This window comes from Pipra filicauda, unplaced genomic scaffold, assembly GCF_003945595.2.
Source record: "Pipra filicauda isolate LSUMZ 115617 unplaced genomic scaffold, ASM394559v2 scaffold291_size933811_pilon, whole genome shotgun sequence".
NCBI classification, from domain to species: Eukaryota; Metazoa; Chordata; class Aves; order Passeriformes; family Pipridae; genus Pipra; species Pipra filicauda.
In genome coordinates this window covers 890,536-910,896 of record NW_024104411.1, presented here as the reverse complement: position 1 = coordinate 910,896, position 20,361 = coordinate 890,536, and the positions used below count along the sequence as shown (strand labels likewise).

Genomic DNA, 20,361 nt, shown 5'->3' with positions numbered 1-20,361 from the left:
TTGGCAGCCCTGGATCCCAGCTGGCCCATGTGCTGTACTGCTTTAAAGACTGTTTTGGCTGATTTTTGCCTTGAATTAGTCAGCTTGGCTGCTTGATCCTTCTGTTATCAGCCTGGTAGCTGGGAATAGCTGGCCTGCTAGTGCCAGGGTGAAGGGAGCACCTTTGTTCCTGCTGGAGGCAGAAAAACCCTGGCAGAGCTTGATTTAAAGGTGCCAAATCTTCCTGCTCTACTTCCAGCCACAGCATGAGGTGTGGGGCTGTCCCTGTGTGCACCAGGTGCTGCAGCCCCGATGGCAGCTGAGGTCATGGGACCCCCGAGCCATGACTTTTCCCCATCTGGTGCCCCAAGGCAGACAGGGAGGAGGGCAGGGAGCAGCTGGGGAGGGGGGATTAGGGGGGGCAGGGCTGCTGTGCTTTCTATCTGTGCTGCAGGGGCATCTGAGGTCACTTCTCGCTTTGTTCCTTGTTTCTGGTTGGGAAAAGTGTTGAGTAAGCTTTTCCTTGAGCTCTGCTTCTCCTTGTCCTCGGGGTGGAGGGTCTGTGTCCCTTGTCCCTTTAAAGGGCCAGGACAGCAGTGGGACCTCTGTTCTCCCTGTATAAGCATGTGCATCTAAATGGCCATGGAGGGGCCCAGCAGCCTTGGGTACACAGTTTGAACCCTGGAGGCTGCCAGCACCCTGTGGGTGACCCCCATGTCCACAGCAGCACATCACCCCACAACTGATCTGATGCAACTTCCAGCCAGGAGGCAAACTGCTGTCTGTGGGGTGGCTCCACCTGTGTGCAGGGGGCTGTGTATCACAAGAGGCACATGGCAGCCTTTAAACTTCCCAGAACACAGGAAAATCAAGCAAAAATAAATCCTTTTTGAGTAAGACAAGACAAGGCTTTTTGTCTGGCTGGCAAGCTGGAAAGCATGGCTGTGGCACTGCTCCAGGGCCTTCCTTGTCTCAGCAAACCCTTTTGGGTGCTGCTCACCCCCGAGATGCCTCAGGGCAGCAGCAGAGTCTCCTCAACTGCTGGTTCCCAGCAGAAGCCCCACATTTTTTTTCCAAGCCTGCAGATTACAGTGTGGACACACAAAGGTAAAGTCAATATTGCTGTATTTGCTTTCTGGTCTCGTGATCAGTGAGGGTCAAGCCCAACAACTATCCCCAGGCACCCGGGGGAGGAAGTGGCAGAGCACAGATACCAATCCTGCACCCCTGCTTTTCAGCTGGGCACACTGATGATGCCCCTCCAACCTGGATGGAGGTTAAATTCATTCCCACATTGCTGCAAGGTGGGTTGGGTTTACAGCAGTGACTGCAGAACCTGTCTGTGGCTGCCCTTATGCCCATGGCTCCCTGTCCAGTGGAGCAAAACTGCCCGGAAACCCCCTGCTGAATTAAAGGGTGTTTTTCTGAATGTCTGTAAAGTGTCACAGACTCAGACTCCTTCTCTGGTGGGACTGAAGAAACAGGAACAGCCCCCCAGATGTGCTCCCAGGCAGCTTCATGGTACTGCTGAGAGCAAAGCCTTTGGCACTGCCTTGTTTGCTTGGGCTTGAAAGGCTTTTAGTGCCTTTCTTGCACCTCCACAGCATTCAGACATATTTAGGAAAAGCATCTGACAGCCAGGCAAGTTTATTTTTGTTCTTTTTCCATCTCCACTGCTGTGGGTGTCGGTCTCTTTTCCCAAGTAACGAGTGATGAGAGAAAACTCTCCCTCCACAATTCTATGAAATGGCCTCAAATTGTGCTGGGGAGGTTTGGATTGGATATCAGGACAAGTTTCCATACTGAAAGAATTATCAAGCATGAGAACAGGCTGCCCAGGGCAGTGGAGCCACCATCCCTGGAGGGATTTAAAAGACCTGTAGATGTGCCACTTGGGGATGTGGATTAGAGGTGGGATTGGCAGTGCTGGGGAATGGTTGGACTCAATGATATCAGCAGATTTTTCCAATCCCAGCAATTCTATGATTCCAGCTGACTTCCTGTGTCTCGTGTCATTGTGCTGCCTGCTGTGGTGAGACAGCAAGAGAGACACAGCAGTAGAAACAAGACAAGCAAAGGGGTTTCCCATACACTATACACCTCCCTAATCATCCTCCCCCTTTCCACAGGGCTTGCTATCAGAGGGGTAATGCCATCTCCCATGGCACCAACTCCACTGAGATTGTCATCCCCCCTCTGCTCCCCCAGAGGTGTTTTGACTTTTGATTAACTCACATATTTGGTAAAAAACTCCCAGGTTTCTGCTCACTCTCATCCCTTGCAGTGCCCCTTGTACCACCTCGTTGCCTCTGGTGAGAAATATTTTCTTTCATTCCCTGCCTCTTGCTGCTTGGGGTTGTTTTGTTGTTTTCTTTTTTCCTCCAACAGTTTTGCTTCCCCCTCACCCTTCAAAGGCTGATGTGGGATCTTAAAAATAGAAATGAGCTGTGCAGCTCAAAGACCTTGCATTAGCCTGACACTGTTTCCACATGCCATTGGGTCAAGGCTCCAATCCTTGAATGCACAAAGAGGGCACATGCCAGGCTGCAAACAGAGCAGCAGAATGGCTGTAACAGCAGGATTTGCAGTGCCCACTCCAGAGGGGTCCGTGAAAGACTGGGGCCACACCATCCTTGCCTTTGTGCAATGGATTTAAGGAAAAGCCTGATCCAGTTTTGGGGGGAGCTGCAGTGCCCAGCCCAGGCTGAGATCCTGAGAGCAGATGGGAAAATTTGGGCTCCCCCCCGCCCCCACCAACTCTGTCTACTTTTAGAAAGCAAATAATGACTCGGAGAAATGCCAAAACCCAGCAGACTGTGCTGGAGGGCAAACCCAGGTAATGGATCAGCTTTTCATGCAGCAGAGGAGGAGGAGGAGGAAAGAAAAGCTGCTGTGGGCAGCACCGTGTCATGATGCCCCCATTTCCCTGCTCCACATCCCCATCAGGTCACTGCAGCAGCTGAGTGAGCTGTTTTGGAGCCATGTGTCTGATGAGCTGGTGCAGGCAGGAGGCTGCCTGCAGCCCTGCCAGCCTCACTGGCCTCTCCAGGTATCCCACCATGGACCACGGTGTCCCACACCAGCCCCATCGCCCTGTGCCAGGCCCAGCACCCCATCACCCCATGCACACCCTTCTCCTGCTTATTTTTGAGCTCCATCTGGTGGCAACCAGACCTGCAAATTGAATGTCTTCCTATTTCTGCAACCTGGTCTAGTGGAAGGTGTTCCTGCCCACGGCAACAAGGTTGGAATAAGGTGATCTTGAAGGTCCTTTCCAACCCAAATCTTTCTATGATTCTATGCTGCAGCAGCCCCACTGTGCCTGTGCCACAGGTGTCCCTGCCCTTCCTCGGTGCGCCATGAACTCCTCACCTGCCAGACACAGCTTCGGTCTTTATTTTCTTGCAGGACCTGACTGTGCATAGCTGTTCTCTCTGTTCAAGCGTTTGATCAGGCTGAAAAATCCTTGTACAAATTAGGGTTTCCTCTTGCAACCGTGTCCAAACCCAACCTGTTGCTTTTTCCACCTGGGAACACTCAAACCGGGAGCTGCCGCCTTCCCCGGGCACGGCTGCAGTTCCGTGGGCTCAGCAACCGCCTCACCCTCGCTCGGAAGCATGAGCAGAGCAGGACTCATCCCTCCCCTAAACCACATTCCTGCCTCCCCTTTCCAGGCCCCTTGTGCACTGAGACTTGCTCAATTAACAGCCAGACTTGTTTCCGCCGTTCCACACAGCACGGACACTGCCCAGGCGTGGGGAGTGTTGCATAAACTTTATTAACTTTATAAATTCCAACACAGCTGTTGGCTCAGTCCCAGCAGCCACCTGCAAACAGGCAAAATAGGCTCATCAGGAAGAATTCAGTGCCAGTTGCCTTTCACCCACAGCACTTCGTGCTCCTGCCACCAGAGCCATGAGTGTGTTAGTGCTCAAGCAGCCTCACTCAGGCCACCCCGGAGAGGCTGCCTGCAGCAGTCTGGAGTCTTGGCATTGCTCCCAGTGCTGCTTTTCCATGAGTCCTTCCACTGCTGCCAAGGACAGCCTGGCCTCTGGGATTGTGCATGGGCAGGATGGGCAACAGGGACTTGGCTGGAGCAAATGCTCCCCCGGCTTGGGAGGGACCAGAGGCTCAAGGTTGCCCCGTAATGCTGTGCCCTGGGATCAGTGAGGACCTGGGGGTGGTGGGATCATCTCCTGGCTTTGCACCAAGGGTGGGGTAAAGAGCAAAACTCTCTTTTGAGTGAAGCAGTTTTACCTTCCCTGCCTGCACCTGGGATAAGAAGACATTAGATAATTTATCCCAAACATATATTTTTCTTGGAATTAACACACGATGGTGAGTGAGACAAGGATCCAGAGCAGAGCAGCCCAGAGAGGAGCTGCCTGTGCAGGGTTCTCAGGGCAAGCAGGGCTGCTGGCTGGGAAAGGGCTGGCAGAGGCACACTGGGGTTTAGTGTGTACCTGGATGAACAGGTACCAAAGAATGGTTATATCTGTGGTTCCAAGAGTGGGACTGGTTGCAAACCATTGCTTCCTTGAACCTATCCTTGATGGGTTCCTTGAACCCATCCCTGAAAGTGTTCACATCCAGCTTGGAAGGGGCTTGGAGCAACTTGGTTTAGTGGAAAGTGTCGTTGCTCATGGCAGGGGGGTTGGAACAAGATGAACCATGAAGATCCCTTCCATCCCAAATCAATCTATGATTCCTGGGAGGGAGCAGAGCAATGTGGTATGGACAGAGCATCCAGCAGTGCCCTGCGAGGACTCCCACAGATGGATGCACACACATTTATTGATAAATACACCGGACACACACTACAAGAAAAATCAAGGGGAGCCACAGCTGAACATGAACTGCAAACCTTCATGTTGGTGTGGGGAGTGGCAGGGACCTCCCACCCTACTGGCTGAATGAAGATGTAAACTCTGGGTGATGCCTCTGCTACCACAGGGCTTCTCCAGACTGCTACACAGCCAAGTGCTGGCAACGAGTTCTCCACAACTCATTGCCTTTTCCCTTTGCCACCTCCCTGCATCCTGACTGCGAGGGACCATGGACTGTTTTTGGGGGGGATGTGCTTTCCTTGTAGCCCTTTCAAAGGGCAAACTAGCAGAAAGGAACTTCTTGGCAAGAGCTGGCCTGGAGGGTCTTGTGCAGGAAGGATGGTGGGAAGGGGTCCCTCAGGAGAGGGAGCTGAGCAGCCTTCTGTAGATGAAGCCCAGCTTCTCCCGCAGGGCCAGGAAGGTGGGACGCTCCTCCGTGTTCCCACTCCAGCATTCCAGCATGATGCTGTAGATCTCAGGAGGGCAGGAGCTGGGCCGGGGAAGGCGGTAGCCCCTGGTGATTTGCCGTACAGTTTCTTGGTTTGTCATCCCTGCAAAGAAGGAGAAGATTGCCCTGAAGGATGTGGGAGATCCTCCAGCCCATACCACCTTCCTTCCCCCAGCTCCTGCACCCACTCTACAACCATGGCAAATCCCTGTAAACCATGCCTAGAGTGGACAATAACTTGCTCATGCTCCAGGAGCTGCTTCCACATCCCTTGTGGAAGGAACAATACAATAATTCATGACACATTGGCTCTTGGGGACCATGGGCAAGCTGCCCAGCACGTGGATGGAGGGCACAGGAGTGTGCTGGCAGCCCTACCTTCATACGGGATCTGTCCATATGTGAAGACTTCATAGAGCAGAATCCCGTAGGACCAGACATCGGACTTGAGGGAGTAGGTGCGGTAGTTGGCTGCCTCTGGGGCTGTCCACTTCACCGGGATTTTAGTGCTGCTGCTGGTGGAATAAATGTCATCCTGAAAAGCAATGGGAGATGGGACATGAGGGATGGGATGATCAACACGGAGACTGCTTTTGAGGCTTTGCTGGAGCCACAGATTGGGAAAGAGGATGGCAGGGAACAGCTGCAGCACGGGGCAGCTTGGTGGCCCAGGGTAACGGGACTGACCTTGAGGAGCCGGGCAAGTCCAAAATCAGCAATTTTGCAGGTGAGTTCCTCTCCCACCAGGATGTTTCGGGCTGCCAGATCCCGGTGGACAATGTGCTTCTCCTCCAGGTACCTCATCCCATCTGCCACTTGGCAGGCGATGTTGAGCAGGTGGGAGGTGCCCAGGGACTTCCCTTCAGGACCTATTAATCCGGATGATCCAAGAGTTGGGGGCAATCTACCAACATCTGTTCTGGGTGTTCTGGTTTGGAGGGAGACTCTGTGCCGGCAATGTGGGACTAGGGGAGCATGTAAAACCTCGAATTGGAGGTCCTGGCTAACTGTCCTGGTGGCACTGTGTGGGAAGTTCAGCACAGCCATGCGCTCCTCAGGAATGGAGCTCTGAAAGGCACCACGTGCTGCAACGAAGATGCAGATATTCATGGCTTGTTCAAAGCTAAAGGTGACCTTCTGCCATGCAAATCTCCCACCAGGCTTCTCAACCTGTTGTGCCTGTGAGCTCCAGCTCCTCCAGCACCAAATGCTTCTGGAGCCCCAACCAAAAACGAGGCCAGTGTGGGTGGGAGGAGGTGTACCCAGTAGAAAAACAGGTCTCAGTGGGAGCAGTTATTTCCTTTCAAGACTGATTACTGCATCAGGAAAAGAAAGGCCAAGAAAAATAACCTGTTGGTAGGATGATGAGTGGATCATGGCCTCTTATGAGCTCTGCACATGAACAAACCCATGGGGAGGTTTGGCCATTTCATTCCCAAAGAAGGTGGAGTTGCCCAAGCACAGCAGTAGGATTTGTGTGCACTGGTGGGAGCAGGCAGACCATGGGTGGGTAAAGAAGGAGAAATGAAGGTCCCTACCAGCATGGACACCAGACCATGTTTTTGGGTCTTGGGGTCACCCAAGACCGTCTCCATCAAGTGCCCATGGATTGATCTGTGTTACCACTAATCTGAAAATGACCAAAACCAGATTGGTGCTCTCTTAGGGTCCCCATTCAGATTCACAGGGCACAGAAAGCACCCCCAGACCAGCAGTGCCCCAGGAGCCCTCTCCCCGTGGCGCTGGCACGGTACTCACTGTTGAGGTAGCTGTGGAGGTTGCCTTTGCGCATGAGCTCAGTGATGATGTACACGGGCTCATCCAGAGAGCAGACAGCGTGCAGCTGGATCAGCTTCTCATGCCTCAAGCGCTTCAGGTTCTGAATCTCCTTGGTGAAGTCTTCTGCTTTCATGTCAGCTGAGTGAGAAAGCCAACACAGCTATTGTGAGCTACTTTCTCATGTGGCTGTTGGCACCTCAGCACCTCCAACTTGGATAAGGACCTTTTTCCTCCCTGCAGCCCACCCCTGCCTTCAAAGCTTATGTCTGCACAAACTGTGTCTCAGACCCAAACAGCCAAGAGGTGTTTTCCATGGGGCATTGCATCCCATTTTCACTAACACATTTGACTTGATGTGATCCCAAACCCACTGACTGGAGCCATTTTATAGCAATGCAGCCCAAGCTTAGGTCTGCCCACAGAAACAGTCCAGTGGCTCCTTGCCAGGTCCTACCATAATTTGTCTGATTAAACAGTCACAGTGACCAAGAGGATGAGGAAACAAAAGAGTATGACTGATGTGGCAGTGAAGGACAGACCCAGCTGGCTGCTGTTAACATCTGATTCTCCACGTACCTTTTATGATCTTGATGGCCACTGGCACTGTGTTCCTCCACAGCCCTTCCCACACCTCTCCGAAGTAGCCCTCTCCCAGCTTCCTCCGCAGGGTGAACTCCCAGCGTGGGCGTTCCCAGCCATCCCTCTCAGGGGGGGTCTGCCAAATGGACATGGAATGACACTCTTGGAGCAGCCAGCCAGGCAGGACCTGCTGTGGAGCCTGCACCAGCTTTTGATGCCCACAGAGCAGGACATGATGCTGCCCCATCTGTGTGCACAGGGGCTGCAGCCCGAGCATTGCTTTTCCCTCTGCTAAAAGTTCACAAAGCAAGTGGGGCATCATCTCCCTGACCTCTGCTGGGAGCCCACGTGTGCAAGGGGGAGATTTGGGAGACTACACAAAATATCAGGAGTTCAAGTTATAATTCACTCCTAATCAGCCTTCAAAATGGCTTTTTTCCATTTCCACAAATAAATAAAAATAATTAAATTAATATTATTGCGTAATATGACTGATTTAGACTTCAGCTCACTAGGCATTTCTTTCATACTACACCTTTCAGTTTCACTCTTGGATTATTCACATGTTTAATTGCTATTTCTAAGTCGTAATCAGTGGATGGAATTCTAATCAGGAAATGAGTTGGCAATTTGGGATTAATACTGTAATTAGATTTATGAGTGCCACACTAATTGGTATGAAAACTATATAAAAGCAATGTGTAGGTCTTATATTTTCAGGAAAAAATTGGAAGCACAGGTATTTCCAGAATCAGTATTGAAGGGATTTGTAACAACTTGGTTTCTAGTCTTTGAGATGGAGAAGACATTTCAGAAGATTCTGTTAACTTTTCCCAGTCAAAAATCCATAGAAATGCCATGCCCAGCCTTGGCGTGGCTGATAAAAGGTGATGCTGGCAGCAACACTAAAGGTGGGCTTTAAATTTAGTTTAATAAAGCTCAAATCCCAAATGGATAGAGTAATTATTTCTATTTTCCCTAGTCTTTCTTTCCTTTTTTCCATCCTGCTCATCCCTGGGAGCCGGGCTGCTCCGTGCCACTGGCGTACGCACCGCAGGGCTGCAGGGCTGCAGCAAAGGGCTCTGGATGACCTTCCAGTGCTCCATGTAGAAGGCGAGGAGCTCCTCCATGTTGGGGAAGGGGTGTCCCTTCTGGATGTAGAGGCTGCCCCTGGGGCTCTTGCAGATTCGGAAGTGGCTGACCTTGGTGTGGTTGCGCACTGTGGGGAAGCCCAGGTTGGGGAAAACTCAACTCATGCAATCAACAGCTCCTTCCCACCTTCCTGCTGACTTCACCCTCTCTCCTTTCCAGACACCCAGTCTTTTAATCATCCTGAAGCAACACAACTCGCCCCTGGAGTGTTATATCCCAATCCCCACATCCCTTCTCTTCCCAACTCCTGGCTCAGAGGACTCCTGCCCGTGGGTGAGCTGGGCTCCTTTGGACCACAGAGGTGATGTTTTTTTATTAGGGATTATTTCCTGTGGAAATGGCCTGCTCAGAGAGCAGCAGAGCTGCTCAAGGTGGATAAACCAGTGGCAGCTGGGACTCCCACAGCCTGAGTGGGATGGGGAGTTTGCCATGAATTTCTCAGGATTGCTTTTATGTGGATAGGACCAGACTGTAACAGCACTGCCTGGTCCAAACCCCTCTGAATTCAGATTTTGGTCTGTGCAGCCCAGGCCCTGATAATCTGGAGTGGCAGCATATTTTTAAACAACCTCGGATGACAAAAGCTGTTGGAATGAAATCCTGGGAGTTAGTGCCATGACACCATCATTAAGTCATGGGGAAATGTTTACAGCTTTCCTACCCCGGACGGGAGCCACGCACTTTCCTTTACCGCAGTAATTCTGCAATCCAGCCCTTCTCTGTTAGCTTTGCGCTCTCAGAAAGCAGCTGGTTCACTTCAACAAGGTGCTGAAAAGTGCTTTAAACTTATTCCCTTGTTTTTCACCCCGTGCTGACCAAGCCAGGAGCTGCCTTAAGGAACTGGTTCCTTTCCCTGTGCTAATTTTCTCTGGATAATTGCCACAAAGTCACCTGAGAGAGAGTATTCGCCCTTGCTGCTCTCGCTGTCCCGGACAAGGAAGGAGCCGTGCTGGTTGGGAGGCGAGAGGAGGAGCTGTTCCGCTTCGTTTCGGCTAATCCTGCTGAAGTACCAGCTGGGGAGCAGAGCAGAGGAGTCAGTGCAGTGTAAGGGGATGGTGCATGGATGGAGCTGCATCCATATCGGGGCATCCTGCACCTTCTGAGCCAGGGAGGGGGAGCAGCTCCTGGGATCCGACTTTTTGCTCATCCTTGCAGCCACCAAGCCAGTGGCACAGCAGCCAGTCCATGTCTTAGAACCTGTAAGTGTGGCTGCCTGCATCAGGGCTGTTTCATTGAGTGGGTTCTGCAGGCACTTGCTGCAGTTTATTGCAGCTCACTGACTGCAAACCATTTCATAGAATCAGAGAATCCAAGAATGGTTTGGGTTGGAAGGGACCTTAAAACTCATCTCACTCCACCCCTCTTGCTATGGACAGGGATGCCTTCCACTAGACCAGGTTGCTCAGTGCCCCATCCCACCTGGCTTTGAACACTGCCAGGGATGGGGCATTTCCTCCATCAGTGTCTGAACACCACTGTATTGAGCTGTCCAGGTCTCAGCCCCATCCCAAACCCAGGAGGTTTATGCCCGTGGCTCAGTGCAGCACCTCGGCCGACAGCCTGTGGTGAATGAAGCAACAACCACCTGGTGCTGTGTGCAGGATGCTCTGGTGGGGTTATACCTATGTCCTGCCACGAGAGCAACACCTGCAGGCACAGGATCACTTTGCACTCCTTGACCTGCGGTTTATAGACAGAAACAGCTCTAAGCCCATGAGGAAATGGCATCAGTACAAACATCTGGTAGTGCTGGTTGGGGACTTCACAGCACCAAGCCGGGGGGAGGATGGGAGAACCAGCCAAACCCCTCTGATGTGTCACAGCACTGAGATTCATCACTGACTCCCCATCAAGGAAAGGCAGGTTGGCTGGTTGCGTCCCGATGCAGCGGGATGCACGGGAGCGTGTGGAACCCCATCCAGCCTAAGGCAACCAAGACGTGAGAAGCTGAAGGTTTTGTCATTAGCTGGGATCGCCAGCGTCTGAGAAGCCGTGCAGGAAATTATATGTGATGGGGTTACAGGAGCTGAACAAATTACCACCCAGCTCCGACCTGCGGCTCCGCGGAGTCTGTGTGCTCGTTACTGCCATCCGCCCTCCCAGCCTCTGCATCCTCCTCACCCCTGTCCTCGGGACGGGGCTGGGCACCAGCTGTGCACGGCTGGTGCACACACACGTGCACACAAACACATACATGTGCACACAAACACACGTTCCGCTGTAGCCTGTCCAACTGTCCCCTCAAAGCTCACGCAGGGAAGGTCTCTGCCATCCCACCGGCTGCCAGCATTGCCTCTTCGCATTGGGGACCCTTCCCAGGCTTCTCCCGCTCCTCTCTTTCACCCCCACTCACACAGCACAGGGCCAGCGCAGGGGTCTCCAGGGACACACCCGCCCCAGCCCTGCGCTCCCCGGCACTCGGCGTGACTCAGGGCCAGGAGCAGAGGGAACAGCAGTGTCTCGGGGCGCTTTGCCCGACGTGTCGGGACCAGGCTGCCTTATGCAACGATGAACCTGGGCTTTCCCCAGCTGACAGACGGCTGAGATATCACCCCGAGCTCCGTGTCGGCTGGGAGAGGCACCGACAGGGAGGCAGCCCCCAGCTCCGGATAAGCAGGAGCCAGATGGCAGCAGCGGTAGCACTACATCTTGGCCCTACACATCTCTGGGCTTCCTGGCTCGTACCAACCGAAACTGCTTCCTCCCATGCTCCCGAGCCCTTTGGAGCTAGCAGGGCTCAGGTACAAGTTTTCTCAGCTCACTCCCTCCCGCCCTCCCTGCTGCTTCCCCTTTAATGCAGGACAAGAGAGAGAGCAGCCGGAGCAAGTAGGAGCCTGTTTATTTGGCACCATAGCTGCAACCTGTGCCCACCACCACACCGCATCCCAGCCCAGAAACACCCTATCCTGTGCGAGGGTGATGCGGCCGGGAAGGGGCACCGGCACCTCTTCCCCTTGGCACATCCCCCAAATCTCTCTTGCTGTGCCAAATACCTCTCCACCACACTACCACGAGCTGCAGGAGTTCCAGGACCGGGATGCCCAGGGCAAGGTAGATCCCCGCTCAGTCCCAGCACCACTGATGGCAAAAGCAGGGGACGAGGAGCTCGTTGTCCCCATCGCTGCGGAGAATGAGCGCTTCCTTTCCTTGCACAGGGATGTGCTACCCTGGTCCAGCCCCATCCCCCTAGGGATCCAGAGCATCGAATACTTACGGGCGGTGAGCTGAGGTGCCCTGGCTGAGGTTGGCCACGTAGGCAGCAGGGACGTAGCCCATGGCCGGCTCCCCAAGCAGCCGCCGGGCTAACACATACTCCCCCTCTTCTCTGAGGACACGCAGTTTGTCCCCTGCGCTTACGCTCAGTTCCTCGGAGCTCCGGGCTGTGAAAGCGTATAAAGCGATACAGAGAGAAGACTTGGGGATGAAGGAAATGGAGTTCGGCTCCGAGTGCAGCGAAACGGAATCAGAACCAAGATACCCCAGGGAGCAGCTCTCCGTCACGGCACGGGGACGGAGCTTGTTCCAGAAGGATGTCAGGAAGCTCAAGCGCTTCCTGACAAACTGCTCCATCCCCGGTGATGCGGTGGGTGCGGTGGGCTATGCCACCGCGCTTCGGGGGGCCGGAGGAAGAGGTGATCCCGGGCTCATGCCGCCGGCCGGGCAGCTCATCCTGCCGCCCCGCGTTCTTCGCACGCGTCTGGGCGCTCGCCGGCCCTTCCCGGCGAACTTCCTATTTCTGAAAGTGAAACTGGTTCATCTGGTGAGACGAGTCTGCAGGCGGGATGAGTCTGCAGGCAGGAGTCTCACGCTCAGACCCACGGGCACATCTGGGAGACAGGCACAGCTGGAGCGGGGCTCGCCGCTCTCGAAGAAGGAGAACGGCTGTTGTTTTATCTATTAATTATTTTAAAGTGTGCTCTTCGCTTGTTACCAGAGCACCATAAACACAGCTCTCTGTTCTTCAAGCAGCTCTTGTCACAAGTGGCTGACTCCAGCTAATATTCTTCATCTCACTTGTGTGGGAGGATATTTTCTTTTTTCCATAGGACAATAATTGCATCCGCAAACGCGCGGGAGTTAAAACTGAATTAAGGAAATAACTTCAGAAGAGATCTGAAGTGTTTGGATATTTCCTGGGTGGATATTGTGGGGTTTATAACACAGGATCCTTTCTTCGTTCGGTCTACAATGACCTCCCAGCGTTACCACACTAAAATATTTACCTCCTCCCACTAATTCTCCCTTGCACAGGACCTCTAGGGTCCTGTCCCTTCCCAGTTCCACTGGGATCTGCTGCTCACTCAGCCTCCACCAGAGGTGGGTCCTGTCCAGTCTCAGAAGGTCCTTGCCTGATGCAGGGGTTGGATCAGCCTCAGGCACCTGCAAGGCATCCAGAGCTGAGCCCTGGCACACAACTCCCAGCTACGGATGTGTCAGCACACCCACCCTCCCCCAGACCTGGTCACACTCAGACACTGACATGCTCCAACCACAGCCATCAGCCAAAGGACAGATTCCCCCCTCACATCTTCCTGAAGCAACCTGAACATCACTGCTCTGGTGAGAAATCCCAATTGCAACCCCCCAACCCCTGCCTGAACTTTGTCATCTAACTTTTCCATCTAATTAGTGGGAGTTTTGTGCCTGGTAAATCCACTCCTGGCTCTGAGACCATTATTTTGATCCTACTCTTCTTGCAGTTGGTCTGGGTAGCTCATTTTGGGTGTGTAGTTGGGATTTGAAAGAGGCTGCTCAAAAAGAAATACAAGAAGTTAATTTTAGGGGTCTGGGCTGCAGACTGCAACTGGGTGGTGTATGAGGAACTAGCTGAACCCATCCCTGGGCCAGAAGCTCTAGATCTGCTGTGTCCTGCATCCTGGGTGTCCCATAATGGCCAAACAACCTGCAAAAATGCCTTGTCCTCAGTGCCACACAGGCATGTGTAATGTTTCTGTGCATTTTTCCCACCTAAGCATTAGGAAGGGAACTGGGGATGGAGCACAGAAGGACTTGCAACCCAAAGGGAAGGGACATCCCCTCTGCTGTCCTTCTGCAGCACTTGTGACAAGTCTGCTCCTCATGTCACGCTCCATCAGGAGCAAAATAGGCTGCTTGGTTATGCATTGCTGATAAGATCCAGCACGGAATGTCTATGCCTTAGTGTTTAGAAAGAGGACTTCTGGTGTGCAGGAGACTGGAGACTGATTTACCTTTATTGACCTTTGCCAAATTAGATTCTCTAGTGGTACAAGTGATAGACAAGTGCAGCTGATTTATAACACGCAAGGCTTTGGATGTTGATTTGCACCTAAATGAAAGAGTACTTCAAAATGACAAACATCCCTGAGGACTAAATACTGCCTCTGAGCTGAACCTACCAGACATGCACAACACAGACTCATCCCTGCAAACCTCTGTCTGCACAGGGCACACATGCATAGCTCAGTCCCACGCCAGGAAAGAGATGATAAATCACGACCACTTTCTAGTTATCTTCTTTTTATTTTCCCCTTAAGTTCCAGGAGCATTCCTGCTGCTTTAAATCCCCTTTGGTACTATAAAACACCTAAAAATAAAATTAAAAAAAAATAAAGAAGAAAAAGCATGTTCATAGAAGTTTCTGGTCCTCGTGCTGTGGGAAGGCAGGTGGGAGGACACAGGAAAAGTAAGAAAGATAAGGAAGGCACAGATATCTGATGGATCAAGTATTTTATCTTCAAGTCCCTGTGACCAGCTTACAAGGAGGTATTAAAAACCAATCTGTCCACAGATTTGGGGCTGTGGTGGATACACAGGGACTTGAGTTCTAGCACCACTAAAAAGCACCTCCAAAGAGCAGTGAAACCAGAAGACGTGTGCTGTAGATCTGGCTGCACAGTCCTGGTTTGGTTGCAGAGCACCTGGGAGCCATAAACACAAACAGCACTTTGCATTCACCCATGTGTCAAACACTACAGCGTGTCCTGCCAGCCTAATTGACAGAAACCAGCAGCTCCCCTCCACTAATGAGAGTGCCCATTACATCTAATTAGCTGAGGTTCTGTTCCAGGTCCTGTTACGTTTACATTTGAAATACATCTTCCAGCAAAGAGCCTTTTGGGAGGGAAAAAAAGGGAAGAGAAACATAATTCCAATTAAACTCTGAAAGGGGCAGAGAGCTGGGGAATGCAGGTCATGCTGAGGAAAATGCTTTTGGACATTGGACATGTAACAGTAGGTCACTCGAGGGGTCACATAACCAAGGATGTGCCACTTGTCACCAATGACTGGCAAAGCACAGAGGGTGATTGTGGGCAGCCACACCATGCCTGGCACCCTGTCCTGAAGCATCCAACCATCCAGAAGACTTCCCTGGGCTTTGGGTCACTTCCTCACCGCTGGCAGGGACTGCAAGCCCAGTCCAAACCCAGTCCTGAGGTTCCACTTGGTCTTTCTGATGGCATCAGAAGATGGATGGGGGTTTGGGCTTCCTGTTTATTTATCTTTTCTTTTTTCCTGATTTCTCCAGACGTTTCCTGACACCACAGTGTATTTGAGGAAGGTTTTACCTCTTAATAAATTGGTTCAGTTGGGTGCCCATAGGAATTTTCAGACGTGGTGGGTGACGACAGTGGTGCGTGGGAAGAGGAGCAGAAAAGGGGTACTAAAGTAACTTCAATTAGTCTCCATTCCCCTGGGGGCTGTGGAAGAAAGAGGCATCTTGGCAGACTCTGGGCTGTCACTATCCAGGGCAGAGCCCATCCCCAGGAGGCTGACAAAGGCAGGAAGGATCCAGGGGCTGAGGGGCTCGTGGACAGTCAGTGCAGAGGATTCAATACAGGCAAAAGTACAGTGGTCCTGGGATGGGGAGTGGCACAGGAGGTGTGAGAGGAGGCAGAGCTTCGTGGGGTCTTGTGGTGGCTTTCTGAGCCCTATAGGAGTGGGTTGGAGTGGTTGGTGGAGAGCAGGAGTGCAGGTCACAGGGCACCTGAAATGGCACAAGAAAGCAGAAAAGCTCTGTGGGAGGCAGCTGGAGGCAGAGAGAGCTGTTTGTGCAGTGCCTGGCTGGTCTGGAGCATGTAGGACTGCAGCAGGAAAACCCTTTAAACACACAGTAATACTTTTCAGGGACCCCGTAAACCCTAAAGTGCTTTTCAAGGATCTGAAATGATAGCAAGGAAAAGCCAACTCATATGTCACACTGCACTCTATGTCACACTTGTAAAGCAGAATCACTGACTGGAAAATCTATAGGGACCAACACACCTAATTATGCTGGAAAACTGGCCAGCCTCTAGGCTTCTCCTTCTGCTTTCCGCTGAGATTATCAGCACAGGCCAGCCTTTGCTTGCCCCATCCTGTCATCTAACTTCCAGAGGATGCTCCTTCTAGTACAGACTGCCTGGCAGAACAGCACTTACTGCTTATCTCCCCTGCTCCTGTCCCTGCAGTAATCATTTGCAACACATAAAAACCATTAACCACCTTCTCCAGACTGGCAGGTGCCAGCAAGCTGTTCACCCTCTCTCTCAAGGCTGTAGGGATCTCCATGGAAAGCGGGATAAGGGAGCTCAGGCTGTGCTCTCCATGCCCCTGAACACCTGGAGCAGAGGTCTGGCAGCTCCCTGCCGGGACCCTGCCACTGCTGAGCAGCAGCTGGAGTCCCCAGGCTGGCAGGCGCTGACAGGGACTTTACACACACACCTCACAGTTGTGCTGCCCTGGCTGGGGCTGAGCAAACAGGGGACTGGTGCCTCCAGAAGAGAAGTGCACAGTGACTCAGATGGTGAGGGGGAAATCTCTGCCAATATGTAAGCAAATGATGGATTGCTCCATCTGCCCAGATGTCCTTGTTACCCTGGGGAGGAACCAGTCCATCTACTCCATCACTGAGCTGTGTGATATCTCTCCCCACAAAGGTCCTTTGGAGGCTGTTGGATTTGGGGTTATAATATTAAGTGTTGTTAGAAGAAACCTACCCAGAGTCCCAGGAGAACAGGCCCGAGAGACCTCACCCATCCCACCTGGTCCATCCTATACTTATGTCTTTCCCCATCTTTGCCAAACCAGTTCTTAAAAGACCTCCAGGAATGGATACGCCACCACGTCCCCAGACAACTCATTCCTGTGAGTCACTAATCATTACCAGCAGAAATGACTGTCTAACCTGCTGCACTTAAGCCTATTACTTCATGTCCCATTCATCACCACATTGCTCCATTCCTTTCTGCAACATCCTCTCCTGCATGTGAACACTGCTGAGGTGTCCCATTGCACACTCAGCAAATCCACATTGACCCCAGCCCAGAACAAACACACTGACCTTATTCAAAGAGGCAACACGGTCATCTTTTTCTCCATTTGTCTCCAGTTTTCTTGACCTGTCCCTGTGTGCTGGTGTTCCTGTGCTGCCACCTCAGCTGGTTCTCTAGTGCGTTCACCTGGGGATGACAAAGCAGCAGCTCAAAGAGGAGTCTGCACCACTGCACAGATAACCTTTAACCTGTCCCAAATACAAGGAGTCTGCACCACTGCACAGATAACCTTTAACCTGTCCCAAATACAAGGAGTCTGCACCACTGCACAGATAACCTTTAACCTGTCCCAAATACAAGGAGTCTGCACCACTGCACAGATAACCTTTAACCTGTCCCAAATACAAGGAGTCTGCACCACTGCAGAGACAATCTTTAACTTGTCCCAAATACAAGAAAAAAATGCTGACTCAAATTTTCTTCACCAAGGTTCCATTTGCATTTTACCCTACAGTTGTAGATGTCTGAGCTCACAGAGTTCAGCTTCATCTCTTCTCTCCCTATCCCACCTCTTCTGTACCTGCCACTAGTCCCCCTCTGATGGGTTGGTTGCTCTTGGCTCTGAAGGACACAAGAAGTCACAAGGGCTGCCTGTAGCAAATAGGTAAATCTTGCTCTTGGCTCTGAAGGACACAAGAAGTCACAGGGGCTGCCCACAGCAGATAGGTAAATCTTGCTCCTGAGATGACTCCATGTTAAGATAAAGATCGGGGCACCAAGTTTTACCTGTTTCCGTAGGGAAGCAACTGTCTTCTCCAGTTCAGCCACAAGGGACTCGAGGTTCTCTCTGGAGGAAGGGCTTGGGGAAGGCACCTCGTTTCTGGGGTCAGGGATAAAAAGTGAAAGGGATTATGCAAACAGCAGCTTCCTGGCTGAGAAAATCATTCTGCCTCAAACAGCCCAGGTATTTACACATCAGAGTTGAGGTCTGCACTGAAACGTTGGAGGACTGGACAAGCTCAGCACCCAGCTACTGATACACCCCTGACCTCCAGACCTCTGCAGAGTGCCAGTTTCAGAGGCCTGAATGAACTGAGTTATTAAAACCTTTTCTTATGTTTCATAAAATGGAGATAAAAGTGGTGATACTACACCTGGGGAAGGCAGGCTTGTGCTTGGCAGGGTTTTCCTCTGGGTAGCTGAAGCCAGGAGACCTCTTCCTTCGGAACCGCTGAGAAAGAGCCCTGAATTGCCCTCGTGTCTGGCAGTCTTGGGAAGGAAGGGAAAGTCTGCAGTGAGCACTCGTGTTTAAAGCAGAACACAAGGCAGAGCTGCCCCCCTGTACCATCCACCCTTGACACATCTCTCAGGCTGAAGGGAAGGAGGCAACAAAGGTGTGCAGGGATTCCCATGTCTCAGCTGGACATCTGCACCCAAAATACAGAACAAAAGGACCGTGGCAGGATCTGTGGTTTAATGGAGGAGTTTTAGACTCACAAATGAATCTGTGAAGTGGCATGTGGTAGGGACCTCCATACCTGCTTCTGTGTCTCCCCCAGCCAGAGACAGAAGCCCACAGCTAGGTGGACCTTCAGTCAGGTTCAGTGAAGTTAACAGGCTTCCTAGAGAGGTGGCCAATGCCACAAGCCACTCAGGGTTTAAGAGGCATTTGGACAATGCCCTTAATAATTTGCTTTAACTTTTGGTCAGCCCTGAATTGGTCAGGCAGTTGCACTGGATGATTGTTGTAAGTCCCCTTACAACTGAAATATTCTATTCTATTCTATTCTATTCTATTCTATTCTATTCTATTCTATTCTATTCTATTCTATTCTATTCTATTCTATTCTATTCTATTCTATTCTATTCCATTTTAATTCTATTCTATTCTATTCCGTTCCATTTTAATTCTATTCTATTCTATTCCATTCCATTTTAATTCTATTCTACTCCATTCCTATTCTATCCTATATTCTATTTGCACCCATTTGCTGACACAAGGTTCTCCCAGCGTAGCAGGAAATCAGCTGCAATTTCACACCAGCTGATGGCGTGTGACAAATGCCACCCAGAGCAAGCCCCGTGTCAGCTGGTGCTAGAACAGCCTGCTCCTTACCCTCACAACAGTCCTGCCACAAGCGGAGGTCCACGGCAGGGATCTCCTCACAGCTGACCATGCCCTGCAGGTACGATGCCACCCGGAAGACATCCCTCTGCAGCTGCTGGATGTGGTCACTGTTGTCACAGATGACACGAGCAAGGGACGTCTGTCTGATCTGAGTCAGCTGCGCCGGCGTGAAGACTCCGGGATTCTCATACCAAAATCTGCAGTGGGTTGTAATCACTCAGGAGTCAGAGAAGAGGGAGGGAGGGAGGGAGGGAGGTTGAGAGAGGAAAAAGAGTTCCCTGACATCTGTGTTGCAGCACGACCCATCTCAAGAGAAGCTCCTGCTCTGGTGTCAGGTGGCTGCAGACACAGAAGGCCTATTCTGAACCCACAAACCTCCCCGTGCTCCTGCCCTTAGTGCATGACCAGGCAAAGACATGTCTCATTCACACAAACAGCAAACAGGAATTAAAAAGAAGCTCCTGCAGATATTTGCTGGCATTTTCATGAGATATTGGACACATCCTCAATGATGCCCAGCGTTTTTCAGTGGAATGAGAATCATTAAATCAAGAATGAACACCTTGACAGTAACTGTGACAAGTCCTTTTGCAAATGCACTGGACTGTTCTTCATATCACAACACAATAAATAATAAAAAAATTACAGATTCTGCTTCTCCCTTTAAGGAGCGAAACCCCCGACACAGAATACCAAAGAATTTGGGATGACTCCAGTGGCAATACCTGTCTCCATCCCTCAGCCTTCTGAACTGCGTCGTTAACAGGCACATCAGTGTTGGTCCAACTCTGGTCCCAGGGACAAGATCCTCCACCATCAGCGCTGGAAACAGGTCAATATTTTTGGCAGTTCCATATAAACTGCACGATAACAGATATTAAAAAAAAAAGTTAAAAGTCTATCAAAGAGTGGAGATAATATAAATCTGAGACCAACATAGGAATTTGTATGCCAGGAACTCATGTGGACAATATTTATAAGGGTTTTATCTGAAAGACAATGGGATAAAGGCCTGCCTTGGAAAGAGGCAACCAGGGCAGATAGGACACGGTTTAGTCTGACTGGAAAATAGCTCCAAGGCTCAATCTGCTCCCAAACTACACCACAGCAGTGCCTGACAACATTCCACCCAGAACCAGACTGATCACTTGGAGAGACCTCATTTGTCTTACCCCATTGTTAAATCACAGCTATTACCCTATCTTAACATCTGTGGGTGGCAATATCTGGGAAGGT

General features: G+C 51.4%; 2 protein-coding genes across 2 annotated transcripts in view; both read right to left on the bottom strand.

Moving 5' to 3' along the window:
* Nucleotides 1–4,715: 4,715 nt before the first annotated feature.
* On the bottom strand, nt 4,716–12,352 carry SRMS (src-related kinase lacking C-terminal regulatory tyrosine and N-terminal myristylation sites). The gene is made up of 8 exons (XM_027710445.2): nt 11,978–12,352; nt 9,655–9,776; nt 8,664–8,830; nt 7,609–7,747; nt 7,012–7,170; nt 5,941–6,122; nt 5,632–5,788; nt 4,716–5,356 (listed from the first exon to the last, which is right to left on the bottom strand). Exons 1-8 carry the CDS (start codon nt 12,331–12,333, stop codon nt 5,163–5,165), a joined length of 1,476 nt encoding a protein of 491 aa, XP_027566246.1. The 5' UTR covers nt 12,334–12,352; the 3' UTR covers nt 4,716–5,162.
* Nucleotides 12,353–14,245: 1,893 nt separating this feature from the next.
* The window catches only part of LOC113982345 (peroxidasin-like), a 42,585-nt gene continuing 36,469 nt past the window's right edge, over nt 14,246–20,361 (bottom strand). Inside the window, exons 18-23 of the mRNA XM_027710444.2 lie at nt 19,851–19,985; nt 19,114–19,322; nt 18,152–18,266; nt 17,784–17,877; nt 17,066–17,183; nt 14,246–15,730 (exon numbers count right to left, since the gene is read on the bottom strand). Coding sequence (XP_027566245.2) covers nt 17,088–17,183; nt 17,784–17,877; nt 18,152–18,266; nt 19,114–19,322; nt 19,851–19,985 — 649 coding nt within the window. The 3' untranslated portion in view covers nt 14,246–15,730; nt 17,066–17,087. The remainder of the gene's footprint in view (nt 15,731–17,065; nt 17,184–17,783; nt 17,878–18,151; nt 18,267–19,113; nt 19,323–19,850; nt 19,986–20,361) is intronic.